The following is a 16,617-nucleotide window of genomic DNA, read 5'->3' as shown; positions in this document are numbered from 1 at the left end:
TTATCTGTAATGTATCTTTCGAAATATCTACTATACATAAACATTTATTACTCATTCGCGTCACTTTTTATCAAATTTTTGAAAGCTTGAAATAAAATTAAGTGTTCCTGTTAAGTACTTTCACTAAGATTGTTAAGCGAATTCAAGTTTAATTTCCTTTTTTTTTATTTTAAAAATAAGTCGAATACTTCTGCGTCCTCGATTCCTCCGGGAATCCTTACTTAGTAAATCGAGAAAAAAAATTTAAACATCACGGAACGGAACTGTCTTGAAAGTGCTCTCTCATCTCGAGTTCTACTTCGTCAAGTGAATAATCATCCAGCTGCAGCGTGAAGCGCCACCTTATTCGCGATCGCGCCTCTCCAAGAGGACACTGCAGGTGCATGGAGGCTGAGGGAATAGCGCGTGATGGAAACGGTCTAATGCGCGAAAGAGGAAAATTTCTTTAAGAGGGAAAAGCACGTCATTTCGTCATTGTTGAAGGTACAATCACTTCCCGAACAACTACGGGGTCAATCATCAATTTTACGAAAGTAAATGTAAGCCAGATTTTTCAATGATAGAACTGATCCTCACGTATTTAATTAAGTGTCTAAAGATTTCATGACTAATAATCATCATTATATGTGTGATAATGTTTCTCTAAAGGAATTTTGTATTTCAAATAAATATATTTTTCCTTTGACATTTTTTACAATTGTATTGTATTAAACCTCTCTATTAATCTCTCGTTTCAAGATTAAAATTTCATTAATATAATACCGCGTGCATTATTTATACAACCATATTTAGAAAGTTTATACTTATAAAGTACTTGAGAAAAATATCGGATCAGAATTACTAATGACTCAATGGCATATAAAGAAAGACTTATTCTTGTCATTGAAAATTTCAACAGCGTCACAATTACCTTACGCTTATGGAGGATTCGTTACAAAAATAAAGCGATAAGTCCGTAATTTGTAAGGCCTGTTTTAGACGCAATTTTTATTTAGATTGGTCTCATAAACTACGGGACTCGCGCAACTTTCCGTACCGAATCCTTAGATCGTCCTGATTGACCCTTCTCGTACCGAGAGGATGTCTTTTGCGCGCCGCGTTGTCTTTATCGTGACAAGAATAAGAAACGCAATCTCGACGGACGTACCAGTAGATACATTGGTTGTCCGATGCATAAAAAGACTGCGAGGTAAGTCGATAAACAGATAGTTCTCACTGGCGCTTCCGCGCAGGGCGAACGACGATATTACAGAGCGATTATTTTGACTTTATTCCATAGAAAAGGCGATAAAACTTGCTTGAGTTTAGCTCACCTGGCACACGACCAACGACGTAGCATGGGTGCGCGCATACCCATACACACATACACACACTTGCAGTCAACGAGAATGATTAACGTTTCGTGACCGCTGCATTATTTCATAAAGTAGCAGTAAAGAACGAAGAAAATGAAAAAGCTGACCGTTTCCAGCGCGCACCCGATTTCTTTGAAGGAACTCTTTCAGATGTCGATGGCGTTATGTGAGTGCGTGTGTCTCTTTCTCTCATCCATTCTCTCTCTTTTTCTCTCTCTCGCACACACACATACATACACACACATACACACACACATACACACACACAAACACACACATACATTCTCTCGCTCTTTCTCTTTCATTCAGTTTTGTTTTTCCGTCTTTCAACAATATTTAAAAAAAAAAGGAAGAAAAGAAAAAAACAGATCTTGTAAGAGAGAATTGACGGGAAACAAATTCTACCATGTAGATTATCTTCCGCTTCCTTTCTCTCTCTTTTTCTTTCTATTAGCTCTCCTTCTGTCCTTCTTTCGTTTGTGTATGTCTCTTCCTCGATCGGGTCCGAACCCCGAAAATTAGGGGCGGGCCCACAGCACGAAGTGCAGCGGCGGAGGATTGGGCCCGTCCATGGGGGGCGATCATCTGAAGCGCGGATGCATCATCGGCGTCAGCATCGGTCCAGGAAAGCCCATCGGCGCGGCAGCGAAGGCCGGATGCATCGCAGCACCCGGAGGTAAGGCCCCTATCATGCCTGCAAAGCAACGCAGCGGAAGATTAGTACGATCCGCGATCGAATATCGCGGGGGGCAAAGAAAACAGTACGTTGCCCACGTGCGGCATACACGTGCTTTTGATTACTCGAGCCTGAACGAGACGACGTCTTGTTCGCCGGATCCTATAATAGGATCTTTCTCTCTTTCTCTTACTCTTTTTTAAATTGGGGATCGGAATCCCCAGGTATACTTACGTCGCGACTGTTCACGTTACGTTAAGATAATTATGGGTCCTGTGTGTTGCGTTAATGTGTAGTTTCAATTTATTTTTTAATGTATTTTTTCTAATAGTTTCTGTTACTATGTCAAATATCGTGCTCGTTTTTGGAGAACTACATAATGTTCAGCGCAAAATAAGTCACAGAATCATATTGGGCGCTTTAAATAAAATTTAAAATATATTTCAATAAATTAGGGAATATAATCTTCCTAAATAATTAGATTTAAAAAATAAAAATATCCAATTAAAATATGAAAGTTTTTAAAATAAAAATTAATTTTGTGATAAAGCTTAAATTTTTCCAAAATTTGCATATTTTTAATTATTAATATTATGAATTTAATTGCTATTATTTAGCTATTGAGTTAAATTGAGATTTGACTCACAATCAGTGCATCTAATTATGTTTTTCTGATTTGATCGTGTAATAGCTTTCAAATTCAAAGCCAATTCAGACCCATGTTCCGCTGAAAAGGAAGTTGCCTGACAGCCGAACGATTATTGTATCGAGAGAAGTACGTATTGGGATATATCTGCGAGATTTTAATTCAGTTAATTTTTGATCGTTCAGAGTGTGCTTTGCCCTTTCGATCAATCAGAATCTCTGATTGCCAAGATAAGCGTTAGCCGGCCGAGCGTGAAGCCACGTATTCGACCTTCAAGAGAAGCACGCTTCTTCGCAACAAGAGCTCCTGTTTCTTCGGGTAAAGTCCAAAGGACTATGTCACCCGATTAATCTATTCTCGGTAGCCCACGAACTACGTTCTATCCCAGCAATCGCTGGTCAATGCGAATCGCCAAACTAGATATGCGTATACGATAGGTACATAATGTACGTAGAACTCAGCTCAGCATGCAGTGCGCCGCATACGCAATACAAGTCACAAACAAAACTGACAAGGTGGTACCACACAGAAAAAATTTCACACCATACAAGGAACGAATCTCACTCGGGGGGAAGACGCAACATCGGCTTGATATTGCGAACTGTATTATGGAAGCTCGCGGAGATCGTTCAGCTGTCAGCCGACTTCTTCCAACAAGGACATCGCCGCCAAAAACGTGCTTAGTCACTCAGAAATCCTCGATACGCCTACGGCATTGCTCTTTTTTTCATAACAATCGAGCAACGTAAAATAACTGGTTTAAAATTCTCGAAAGCATCATCTCAACACGAAACAAATTAAATTTTTTTTCTACTTACACGATTTTCTTTTTATTTTCTATTTATTCTATACGTTTTTGTTATACATTTACTTAGCAATACTTGGTGAGTACCGAGTATAATAAAGAGAAAAATCGTGTTAATCGAACGGACCCTCGATTGAACGCAAAAGTGAAGTAGGTAACGTGAAGTCGTTTACTTACTGTTGCTCAGCTCAATTTATCTAAAATCTTTCATTGTGTAACACAAAAGCTAGGCTATGGTGTGAGGGAGATACATTACGTTCGTTCTCGTTGCTAGTTTTTTACTTTTCATGAAAAAAAAATTTTAAAAATAAAATAAAATGCACCGGCGAGCACGGTGATAACATTCAATCCTTTCCCTCTTCGCGATATTTTATTTTGCTATTATCGTATATAATTTTTACAATACATCCCAAATTTAACGAGCCACTTATCATGGATTTTTCGAACAATTTTTCAATCGACTTTTTTATAGTAAAGATCTTCGTAAGTTTTATAACTTTGAACATCAGATATCGCGATAATTTTCAAATCTCAAATCTGTTGAGGAAATCTGGAAAAAAAATCTATGTGAAGTTAAAGAATAAATATTTTACTTAAACTTCGAAACTTCTAAATAAGTTCCACTGTTTAATCTCTTAAGTTCCACTTTATTTAAATCTCGAAAGTTTAATTTTGCAATCTTATCCAGAATTTAAGGATCATAAATTCCTTTATATTATCATTAAACTTTAGAGAAAATGGACATATATTAAATGTTATAGAGATTGTCCTTGTACTTTTTGCCTCAAAATGTGACATTATAGTTTCTCGTCCTGTAAAGGTTAAAAAAGTGATTTAAATTAATCAAAGAATCCATCGATAAAAAAGTGATTCGGTAAATCCACTATATATCAGCGGATATGTCAAAACAAATGATTTATCACAATGATTACTTATCAAATGCGAAGAAGGAAGGGATACATTGAGAGAAAAATAATTATCATTTGTAATTATAATTTGTTTCTTTGGAACGACAACTTCGAACGACTGTCAGTACCGTGCCCAAGGAAGCAGTTTCTCCACTACTATATCACAACACCAGGATTCCAAGCTATATATAATATATAAGTAATACTGAAGAGACAAGATGGTAACACGGCTGCTGGCGAGGTAAATAATGGCGTATGTGAGTCGTAAGAAGAGTAATATGGTTAAATCGAGAGAGTGTGAATAAAGAAGCTGAGAGAACGGAACGGAAAGGAAACAAAGAAATCATACATGAAAGAGATGTATAAAAATTGTAACGGCCGAGCGGCCGGAGAGTTTCTCTTCGTCTTTCGCGTAATAAACTGCACAAGGAGAACTGTATTAGGAATTGTATAAAAATCAAACTATCGTAAAATAATTTTTTTTTAATGTATATAACTGTGAAATCGTAAATGGAAAGATAAGTGTCACAATATACCGATAAAGATATCTAATATTAATTTAGAAACGTGATACGATAGATGCATCAGTGAACAATCGATTGAAAAAAATCTGTTGAATAATTTAACGTTGTACCTTTGAAAAACAGAGACAATTCATCATATATAAAATTACTTCTTGAGATAAAATCCCTAGAGATTAATAATTCAATCAAATAATTATTGAAATTCTATATCAAGTAATAATTAAATAATAAGAAAAAATAATAAAATGATCGTTTTAATTTGTAAATGTAACGTATAATTTATTGTATAACAAGAATTGCATAACAATTATGGATTTAGTGATTTGTGTGATCTTAGCGAATAAAAATTTCCTGATTAATAATTCATAATGCAATTAAGACTGACGCTTATTGTTCTATCCCAATTATTTTTATTATTTATATAGCCAATATTAATATATTCATTAATCATACATAATAATTCCAGTATCAGATTTAGATTTTAATCGACGTACTCTCTCTAAATTCTTTGGAGTGGAATCTCGCTTTAAAGAGTGAACATTGAAACAGTCTTGGAAAAGAGCTCAATTTTCAATCTTTAAGAATGAGATTTCACTCTTCAAAGTGAGATTTATCCTAAGTTTTAGAGAGTATAACGAGTAATTATTTTGATCAATATGTAAACGATCGTTCAGCGATACAGCTACTCTCTACATTTTTTCCGACTTTTTTTTACAGACTTTCGTTACTTTAATTTGTGGTGAGTATTCTTGGAAAAACAAACATATTCAAAATGTGACAATCGGTTGAAGAAATTGGAGTTAAGATGGAAGAAGGAACATGTCGTTGGCCGCTCGACCCACCTGCCCAGTGATAAAATATTACGAATATACAGAAATATATACACGGTGACTCACAAAAGCTGCTTGAACAGTTTCCTACACCGTCATTCTTTTTCAGGAGTCACTATATATATATATTACGTATATACGCATACATGTAGGTGTATTAATGACAATGATGACAAGATTAATCAACAATATATAAGAATAATAATAAATATAACAAGATATATATAGATATATATATGTATATATAGATATAGGCCATGTCACCGCATGCTAATTGCTAAGGACCAACCTTGTAGCGCTTGTATTGTAAAACACGGTTTTAGTAACCAGACTGGGTTCGTTCGACACTCATCGAGGAGTGACCGGGCGCCCTGCAAACGCACCGTTAAAACGTATAAACGAACAAGGACTACAAGACGCTGTGTCGTCGAGATTCTGTGGCGTATCATTCGGTCGAGAATCTTGATCTCTATAGTCTCTATCTGAATAATCATGATATTCTTCCCGCCTCGCATTCTCTCTCTTTGCCGTCTCAAGTCAATGATATACGCAATTTCGTCATCTATTTTTTCTAACCCCTTCCCCCCTAAATGTCAAGTCTGTTTCTTGTTTATCTGTCTCAACGTTCTCATTATCTTTTTGCAAAGAATAAAAATGATTGTTGTCATAAATACAATTAGTGCAAATTGCAGTGTAATGTGCAATCGAGTTAAACTAAAGTAAGGTCAAATTATTGTTCGATTAATATCCGGCATTTTCTCTTTTTTGTTTGTAGATAGAAAAATCCTTTCCCGGTTTATTGACCGAGTAGAACTGGCTAAAGGTGATATATAAGGGTTGTGTTGACAAAATATAAGGATATAATATATCGCATTTCCGATGGCATTTATCAATCGCCCTCTCTCTATCTGAAAAATATCTACTTAATTCAACATATCACGCAAGACATTTAAGGCTTTAAAAATTTTTGATAATTAATAATACTGTGAATCATTAAATATAAACGTTCCATCGGAAATGTTCTTTCGCACTCTAAAACAACATAGTAATTAATTTTGTTAAAATACGGGTATGCGATATCCTTGAAGCAAAAAAAGTTCAAGAGGACATTCCTGCAAAGGTCACTTTCGAAACGGGGAAAATAGGGTAATCCAATACACTTTATTCGAAATTTCTAATAAACTTTCTTATAAACTTCACATGTGATAAAAAAGAAAAAAAAAACTTAACTGCGATAAGATTTGTTCTTGTGCACCGATTAACGTTACTGTCTTCAACAACTAGTAAGGGGGGAGGGGTGGGGGTAATTGGAAAAAAAATCGATAAAAAGTACTAAGGGAATTTCCAAATTTTAACAACGAGAGGGGACAAAAAATACAGCAGGACAGCTCTGTTTGTCAAGTACGCGAGAGCGAGGGGGGTTTAAGAGGGCGGCGGGTAGAGTTTTTCGTAAAGCTCAAACCCGCAGACACTTACCTGGTGGCAGGCCCATGGGGGGCGGTCGCATCATGTTACCTCCATGAATGAGAGCAGGCGCGGCTAGGGTCATGGTGGGTCGCATTAAGGGAGCCATCAACGCAACCGAGCTAACAGGCATTGCTGCGGCCGAGGCTGGTACCATGACCGCCTGCGGCGGTCGCGGGAACCTTTGTTGCTGTTGCTGCAGTGCATTCAGCGCCGCCGCCTGTTGCTGCCGCTGTTGCTGATCCGCCTGAAACGCGGCCACCGCCACGTTTGCAGCCGCTTGCTGTTGCTGTTGCGCCTGCTGTTGTTGTTGCTGCTGTTGCTGCACTGCTTGCTGTTGTTGCGCTGCTGCTTGTTGCAGGGCGGCGGCTTGCTGCTGCTGGCTCACCACCGTTGCCACTGCCTCTGATTGTGCCGATCGTCCAGATTCGTCAGTTTGTCGACGCTGATACTTTGGCAGCCTTGCTCTAATTTCCTCCTGAAAAACAAATTCTTTGTTTAAATATAAATAAGCGAAGGTCACACATTTGGTCGAAGCGGTTCTTGGTACCTAATCATGTGGATATGTTCAAGCTGGCAAAGTAACTAGCCTACCCGCCAAGCGAATAAATGATTCAGGTTCTCTCTCTTACTTATACATAGATCTAGTTAATCATATTTAATCGCTTGGCAAGCAAGCAAGCTGCTTCGTCATACTTAAATACAGCCAATATTTTTAAATAAATTTTTTTTTTCAATTCAAGCAAATCCTTTGTTTAAAATTTATTTTGCTTTAATAGTTTCTATTATTCAAAGGAACTTTTTTCAGAATCAAAAATTTATTTTTAAAATTAATAGTTTTATTAGGGACTGGATTCTACAAAGGGATATGCGTGGATTTCGCGGATATAAGAATTGTCCACACAGACCTAATTTTGAACATCGCTCTAATTTCAATTTTGATGATTGATTCTTATACAGAATTACATAGCGCATCTTTTTCGTGTTTAAACTAAATTTGTAACTGTTTTTGTTTTCAAGTTATAAACGAAAAAATTAATTTGTAAAATGAAAAAATTTCAATAGATTTTTGTATTCAACTCGCCATATCTCAACTAAATATGAATATTTTTCTTTGAAATTTTTACAGAATAAACTTCAATATGGCCCTGCGGACAATACTTATCGCGCGAAATCCATGCGTATCCCCTTACAGAATCCAGCCTCTCAATTCAAAGATTATAATTAAAAATAGAAGAGATTATCGGAAATAAAAGTTGAGGAATAAAAATTAGAAACTTACTAGACTGAGATCTTCCGGAGGATGAATGATCTTACTGGCGGCCCCAGTGGTCGCAATAAGAGTCACCTTTTGATCACCACTATTGGTAAGGCTATTGCCGGTTATAGTAGCACCAATGGAATCACCGACGCTACTGTACGCAGGGAATGTCGGCTTTACTGGACCTATTGAACCGCCACTAGCCACCGATGTGATCGGTTTAAAGTCTGTGCCGAGAGGTGCGGATCCGGTCACCGACGCTGCTGTCGATGCTGCTGTCGAGACGGCTGCAGCCGCGGCACTTGGGAACAAAGGACGCGCTGGTGGGATCGATGCACCCGAAACTGGCGGCTGCATACCGGAAGGCATGCCCGACATACCCGGCATCATGCTAAAAAAAAAAATATATATATATATATAATGAGGTTCGAAAGAATCTATCAGTGAAAAATATAAAAAAAAGCCTATCAGAACCAACACCAGCTGTTCGAATGCATAGAAATCTTTTTATTCTCGTGTGAATGTAACAAAAACGAAATAAATAAACGTTTCGACCCTTCAATCTGGGTCCTTATCAATATAAAATATAAATCTAAAAATTACATGAATAGCCTTATCTAAAAATATAACTTTAACTAGTACCATGCAAATTTCAAGATGGTAAATTCCGACAATTTAGCTCGTTCTTCTTTTATCCAAATGCCAATTTGCTATGTAATGAATAGGCATATAAGGGGATTAATAATCTTAGGGGGTTCATCAAAGGTCATAAACACGTTCGTCTCAAACTATCTCATACAGACGTTGTATATAAAATTGATTGCCGAGATTGTGAAGCATCGTATGTGGACCAAACAGGTAGATGTTTGAAGACACGCATAAATAAACATAGAAATCACATAAATTGGACCACTACACAGCATTCCGTAATAACAGAACACAGAATTAGCCATCAAATTAGCCATGAATTTGATTGGGAAAATGTCAAGATATTAGACGAAGAAAGGTTGCTTAAGGTTCCTGAGTAGTCGCGGCGGCCACGTTGAAATCGTGACATCAGAAGCAAGGAATGACACGTTAATTTATGCACGATGTCATTTGTAAATAAAGACAATTTGGATGAAACGAAATGACGAGATCGCGGCAAGGCGCTATAACACACATACAAGCATGAGTCCATGTATTCGCTTTCGGTGTGCCGAGAGCATATGTACAGACGGTGCCAGATATGCCTTAACACCTGAAATTGTACGAGTATTGGGATCATAATGCATTTGGATTATGATTCCAATACTCGTACAATTTCAGGTGTTAAGGCATACCTGGCACCGTCTGTACATAGGCTCGTGCTTGTGTGTGTTGCGATTCGCCACATTTCGCCAGGCCGCCGATTGATTTTAAATCACATGTTGACTACTCAGGAGTCTTAATAAAAGATTGATTTCGGAAATGATCCATATAAAGCAACAGAAACAGAGTTTGAATTTACAGACTAATACTTATTCTTCAGAACCACTATGTATAAACTTGTTTGTGGAACCGTGACATTGCTTTTTCCCCCTTTGTTCTTATTTTTATTTTTACTTCAATAACTACATGACTTTATTATTTTGACTCTTATTTTAATTCTCACTGTTCACACCAAAAGACCTTTTTTTTGTGCAGCATTCATACGGTGCCAGACACCATAAGATATTTGCGTCGAGTTGTGAGAAACGCTTACATATAAATAAAATTAATACAATTAAAATTCAGATAAATGATTTAAATAATTCTCTTTTTCATTTTTCGTTTTTCTTTTGAATGACTACATAGTAAATCTGACAATTTGATGAGCGATGTGACTTTATCTATTGACACAATGTATACAACACCGTTTTTATTTTAAGTTTTTATAATATTATTGTATAATTTCAATATTTATGATAATCACTTGGCTATTCATTACATAGCAAATTGGCATTTGGATAAAAGAATGAGCTAAATTGTCGGGATTCACCACCTTGAAATTTGCATGGTATTAATTGTAGTTATATTTTTAGATAAGAGGTTACTCATGTAATTAAGATTTATATTGTATATTGATAAGAACCCAAATTGAAAGGTTGAAACGTTTATTTATTTCGTCTTTGATACATTTACACAAGAATAAAGAGATTTCTGTGCATCTGAACAGCTGATGTTGGTTCTGATAGGTTTTCTTTATATTTTTCACAAAAAAAAAAAAACATTAAGTTATGTGAAAAGTTTTATTATATGTAATTTGTTAATTGTTTTTTTAGGAACGAACGTTTGTACTAAGAATTATTAATTGATTATATACAAAAAAAGACAAAGCTATCTGATATGAAGAATGCTTACAAGAACTTAATCAGCCCTTTATAAAGAAAGATAAAAGATTATTGATATTTATTATTGTTTGAATACGAAGACATTTGAAAACCCTGCACTAATTACATGAAAAATTAGATTTTCGTAAAATAAATTAGTTTTCGTGTATGATGTAGCTCATTATGTACTAAACAAACTCATAAACACAAGGTTTAGTGAAGGGATAGTTTGTGAGCTATCAAAGATATTGTGTGAGCACAAGTTTTACATCTTTAATACATCACAAATAAAATACTATCTATTAATGAGCCCATGACATCTTTAGTTCATCACCACATTATAAGCTACATTATATATGAAAATTAATCCATTTCACCTAATTTTTCATTTAATTAGTGCGGGATTTTTATAAAACATAAAATTTGTACTGGATTTTATCAGATTTTAGATAAACTGTATTGAGACTATGAATAATCGGAAATCCACCATTAAAAATAAATAAATTGAAAATTAAAAAATAAAATTGATATGAAGATTTAATATAATACTACAGTTAACTGAGGAATACATACCCTGGACCCATAAATGGAGGTCCTACATGGCCCATTGGCATCATGGGATGCATAGGAGGCATACCAGGATGTGGCGGCATACCAGGATGAGGTGCCATACCTGGGTGCGGTGCCATACCAGGTAATGGCGGCATACCTGGTTGCGGTGGCATTCCAGGTAGACCAGTCGCCATGCCAGGCATTGCACCCGGCGCAGAACCTAACAGACCCTCAGGTTTCGGTTTTTTCTGTACTGGCTCATCCTCGCCGGATGATGGCGAGCCAGGTCTACCACCGTTTCGCTGTCTCTCGTGTTCTTTTGCATCATTCGGTGGAATACCCTCCATTCCATAAATCTCTATCTCAATATTGCTACGATTTGGCAATGAATTGGGTACCTTATCTATTGCTTCTTTGTGAACCTGTGAAAACGAGTGTCATTTTAATCTTAAAATAATATCAAGCAGATAAAACATAATAAGGATGTAATCTTATTTACCTGCATACAGTGTATGCTAAGTCCTGGTCCAGTATACAGTTTCTTGTGACAGATATGACATTTGAAGTGCTTTGCTTTCTGATGTTGAATGAGAATTTTCTCATCTTCGAATTCACGATTGCAATACCTTTCGAAGTACAGTGTTAAGGAAATTTATAGAATAAGATTTAAATAATAGTTAGTTTTATAACTCTTTAAAACTTTTAGAATAACACTTGTTTTTAAAAATTAAAAATTGAGTTGCTGTTTTGTAAGACTCAATTTTCACTCTTTAGAGTGAGATTCCAATTCAAAGAATTTAGAGTACCTATATATTCAGTCAAGCCTGTTAGAAGAGAGAGAGAGAGATAAGTAATATATTATAAATAACAAATCTAAAACTCATATAATTTGCAAAAAAAATAAAACGTAAAGAAATTAGAAAAAGTTTATCCTTTAAAATTAGACATTTTCAAAATTATATTTCATTTTCAAAATCAAAATTTTGCTTGAAAATTTTTCAGCGACTCAAAAAAATGTATTATTACTTAATCCAATCTGATTGGAAATTATTACAAGTAAAATCTTTCCTTTAAGTTTTCATGTTCCATAATTTATGCAAGTAAATAAACTTTTAAAATTCAATCTTTGTTAATTTTTATAACATCACAAAACAAATTCTAAATATTTCTTAGTTTATCTACATGAAAACTTATCATTCAATTCATAAATTTAACACCATTCAAACAAATATTTACAAAGCATCTTTCAACTTCTACTTATCAGAAAGCAATTAAATTACTCATGATTCAACAAAGTTAAATTTAGATTTTCTTCAATTCATTCTTTAAAGGTCTACATTTAATTCAGAAGTCTTACAGCATTCAAACATTTTTACAAGTCACTGAAAAGATCAGGAGAGCATGCATATTTTCAATTGCACTCCACATAAAAACATCCAGCCAAGTGAAAAGAAAAAAATCTTAGAGGAAACTTAAGCAGAAGAATCTTGAAACGCAAGATATACAAAGACTACTCCTAATTTTGTGGGATAAGAAACATCGACCCAATTCAGTCGTTTTTCTGCGTGAAAGGCTTCTCAGTTGCATTACATCATCATGCAACGCGTCGCGTAAACGCGAGGACAGTGGAAACAGCTGCGCTCTCTCATGTATAAGTATACACAAGAGATGTCGCATGTCGCGGTGACGCGAGGAAATCGCGTATCGATTTCTCCGCCTTCCGCGGAACCCAAACGCCGTGTCGATTCCTCGAGCCTCTTTCTGCAATGGAGAGGAAGATCGACACCCGCTGTATAAATCACCGGCTAATAGCAATAGTTCCTCGCTATGCGATCGCACAACTAACGTGCTCCAAAAATTACGGTTACGTAAAAGCGACTGTTGCAGGTCGTCGTCGTCGTCGTTGCCGTCGCAATCTTCGAGGAAAGAAAAAGGATACCAGCACCAAGGTCTTGACTGCTTCTTCTTCTTGCGGCCCATTTTCCCGCCGGATTATCGGAAACTTGTCGCTATTAACGGTGACTCTCTTTTGTAAAACGATCCTTAATTCGACGTACAATTTACAAGAATACGCGGCTCAAGAAGTACAGGAATCCTCGGCGATCGTAACACCACACACGCACACACGCGAAAACCGATAATACAAAATGGCCGTCGTACCTTTTCCGCGGACCGACCCGACCGACACGACGCCGGAAGTGGCCAACGTGGCGCGCCTCAAGATTCTAAGGACTAGGGAACTATTCGACGGTAAGATTTCCTAGGGATGGCGCACATTTACAAATTACAATTGGATGAAATGGATCACAGGAAAATTAAAAGTGATTATGCTATTCTCAATTATGGATGTACACGACGTGTATATATATATTTTTTTTTCGTGTATAAAATTTTATATATAATTGTATATATTTTTTGTATATAAAATTTGCAAGATATCAAGAGGGCAAAAAAAACAGCAGATAAAATAAAAACATTCTGTGTCGCATGCATACTATAATAAAAAAATAAAAATATGTATTTAATCATGTTTAGAAGATACATGTATATATATTATAGTGTGTATTTTACATATACTCTATATGTAATGTTATATATAATATATATAGAGTAAATCATGAACTAGTTTTTTACTCCACGAGACAAATTGTCGACTAATTATAAAATAATTATAATATAAAAATAAATAATGTAAGAAGTAAGGTGAACCATTCTCACGGATGCGCAGTGGATTGAAAGTAATAGGGAGATCTGTCAACCAATCAATTTTTGAACTCATTTACAAAAATTCACATAATGGTGTCGCAATTAGATTAGCACATACGTGCTGAAATAGCACAGATAGTCATTATAACTCAAAAAGAATTCACTTTTTAAAATTCTTTCTTTGAATTTACGAAAGATGATCACAGATGCAGTCAGAAACTCACTTTCCATAGTAAAAGGTACAGACATGTATTAATATTTACCCTATATAATTAGAGATATATAATTTTGATGTGGTGATAATTAGAGATAATTTTTCTCCTAGGGTAAAAAACTAGTCTCTTCTGATTCACCCTGTATATATACATAAATATACATAATATACATTATGTAATATGTATATTATTCATATATATATATGTATATCTTTTAAACATGATATTTAATTAATGTACATATAAAAAATTATTCAAGAATTAATTTGCAAATTACAGTAATTACTCTTTTCTTCTTCTTCTTATTATTATTATATGACTTCCTGTACTTCAACATTCATCGTTACTCACACATTCAGTTATTACAATTGTACTTCTTAAACACAATCCATGTAGAAACAAAAAAAGAATATATAATTGCCCTCTCTTATAATTTCTTTAAGGGCCGGTTGTTCCACCTTTTGGTAAATTTTACCTGTGAGGTAAATCTGGTAATCCGCGTATGTGATTGGATAATCTTGCTACTTACCCAACAGGTAAAATTTACCAAAAGGTGGGACAACCGGGCCTAACTTATATAATATACAAATTATACATATACATATAATAACAACTGCAAAAAAGCAGATGACTATCACGATTGTGTATAGCAGCAGTTCATAAATCTCTCTTACAATAAGATTTCCTTGGATCAGAAATAGAAATATTTTATGATAAAAATAACCTCCGTTAGCTGGTGATCCTTTGCTTCAATGGGATATCGCTCTCGGAATCGCTGGACTCGTTGGACTCGTTGATACATGCAGGGTCGTCTAATGATATAGATCTCTCTCTCTTTATCTCTGTCTTAATAATTGTATTCTCCGCTTCATTCTAAATTCACATATTAATAAATATAAATTTAGTTATATCGCTATGTTGTTATATATAGAAATATTTATTACAATATTTATACAATACTATTGCATGATCATATTTGTATCATATAAAATTTATATTATGTCAAATTATATTGAGATCATAAACAATAGAGCTAAAGGTGACTTCGACTAGATTGCGATTAACTTAATCAGCTGTTAATTCGACCGGTAGAATCGCTTAAGACAAAATCTAATATACAATTCGTTATTCTTTTTTCTTAATCTTTTTTACCTTAAATATAATTTTGTTAATTAATTTAATAGTTTTATTCATATTACTTAATAAAATATTGCTGATTAAGTTAATCAGAGTTTGGTCAAAGTCACCATAAGGGCGTAAAATATGTGTTACCTTCTTCCTATTCTTCCTCTTAATTACATTAGATCGTGATACATATCTATCGGCCATAGACTGTACTCTCCTAACGTCGAAGTCTTGATCAATCCTGGTCACCATCTGCGTTCTTTGCTCTTCGGAAGTCACATATAAATCATCCGGGTGATGATAAGTGTTGTGCACGTTGTAGGCTCTCTTGTTGTAGAACAATGCTGCACATACTGTACATTTGATCAATTCCGGCGGCATAGTCTCCCTTTCTCTCTACAAAATAATTGCGTTATAGAAACATTTAAGTTTTCACAAGCATGTACAAAATTATGACAGGATTACATTCTTTAATTGTACTTTAAAGTTATTAATTTTCGTTTAAAACAATAAACAGTAACCTTTAAAATATGTTTATATTATATTTATCTTTCTTAACAATATAAATGTGACACAAGGGTATATGAGCAATAGCTAGAGGTTGCTAAAACATAATATTTCAAATAGCATAAAATAAAATAAAACATACGTTTCGACCAGAACATTCGGTCATTATCAATGTTGTTACAATAAATATAAGATTACATCCTAAAACGTTATATATACGCAAGTTATACTAAACGGGTGTTTTTATTAATTACCAGGGATGTGTGTGTGGGAAAGTTACTTTGTAAAAGTAATTAATTACAGTTACAGTTTTTCTCTTTCAAAAAGTAATTAATTACCGTTACAAGTTATTGACTCTGAAAAGTAATTCGTTACAGTTACAGTTACTGAAAAAGTAACTTTAAGTTACTTTTAAGTTACCTTTTTCATCGGAATTTTTACTAATAGTATCGATACCATTAGGGCTGTATTAGAAACGTTATCCAACTGCCTTCTTGTATCGTTTTACCCTTGTTTTTCACCTAATATTAAACAAGGATGATACACGGGGTCATCAGTGTAATGCAGCATTGGACAATTAAAAAAAAGGACTGACTTACATTTACATGTTATACAACTTTATTCAAAAAGATAAAAAAAAATTGTATGGTAAAGACGTTTTTCGTTAAAGTAATATAAACACATATAAATATGAATATGAATATGAAATAGCA

General features: G+C 34.9%; 2 protein-coding genes across 2 annotated transcripts; both read right to left on the bottom strand.

Annotated features, from left to right (window-relative positions):
* Positions 1 to 1,599: 1,599 nt before the first annotated feature.
* Positions 1,600 to 13,656, bottom strand: BuGZ (Bub3 interacting GLEBS and Zinc finger domain protein). The gene is made up of 6 exons (XM_018509121.1): positions 13,291 to 13,656; positions 11,851 to 11,977; positions 11,373 to 11,773; positions 8,491 to 8,860; positions 7,221 to 7,686; positions 1,600 to 2,049 (listed from the first exon to the last, which is right to left on the bottom strand). The coding sequence occupies exons 1-6, from the start codon at positions 13,329 to 13,331 to the stop codon at positions 1,937 to 1,939; spliced, it is 1,518 nt and encodes a 505-aa protein (XP_018364623.1). The 5' UTR covers positions 13,332 to 13,656; the 3' UTR covers positions 1,600 to 1,936.
* Positions 13,657 to 14,833: 1,177 nt separating this feature from the next.
* Positions 14,834 to 15,793, bottom strand: LOC108762213 (uncharacterized; the record flags this gene model as incomplete). The annotated part of the gene is made up of 2 exons (XM_018509118.1): positions 14,834 to 15,145; positions 15,545 to 15,793. Coding segments are annotated over 2 exons (393 nt in total), but the record flags the coding sequence as incomplete, so codon positions are not given.
* Positions 15,794 to 16,617: the final 824 nt, after the last annotated feature.

Source organism: Trachymyrmex cornetzi, unplaced genomic scaffold (assembly GCF_001594075.2).
Source record: "Trachymyrmex cornetzi isolate Tcor2-1 unplaced genomic scaffold, Tcor1.1 scaffold2809, whole genome shotgun sequence".
NCBI classification, from domain to species: domain Eukaryota; kingdom Metazoa; phylum Arthropoda; class Insecta; order Hymenoptera; family Formicidae; genus Trachymyrmex; species Trachymyrmex cornetzi.
The sequence above is the reverse complement of the archived record's forward strand: the minus strand, read 5'-3'. Positions and strand labels throughout refer to the sequence as shown.

Coding starts and splice junctions, on each gene's coding strand:
- BuGZ (XM_018509121.1), bottom strand. CDS start 13,331: ATGGGCCGCAAGAAGAAGAAGCAGTCAAGACCTTGGTGCTG. Junction 8,861..11,372: donor CCTCCATTTATGGGTCCAGG/GTATGTATTCCT, acceptor TTTTTTTTTTAG/CATGATGCCGGGTATGTCGG. Junction 7,687..8,490: donor CTCCGGAAGATCTCAGTCTA/GTAAGTTTCTAA, acceptor TTTGTTTTTCAG/GAGGAAATTAGAGCAAGGCT.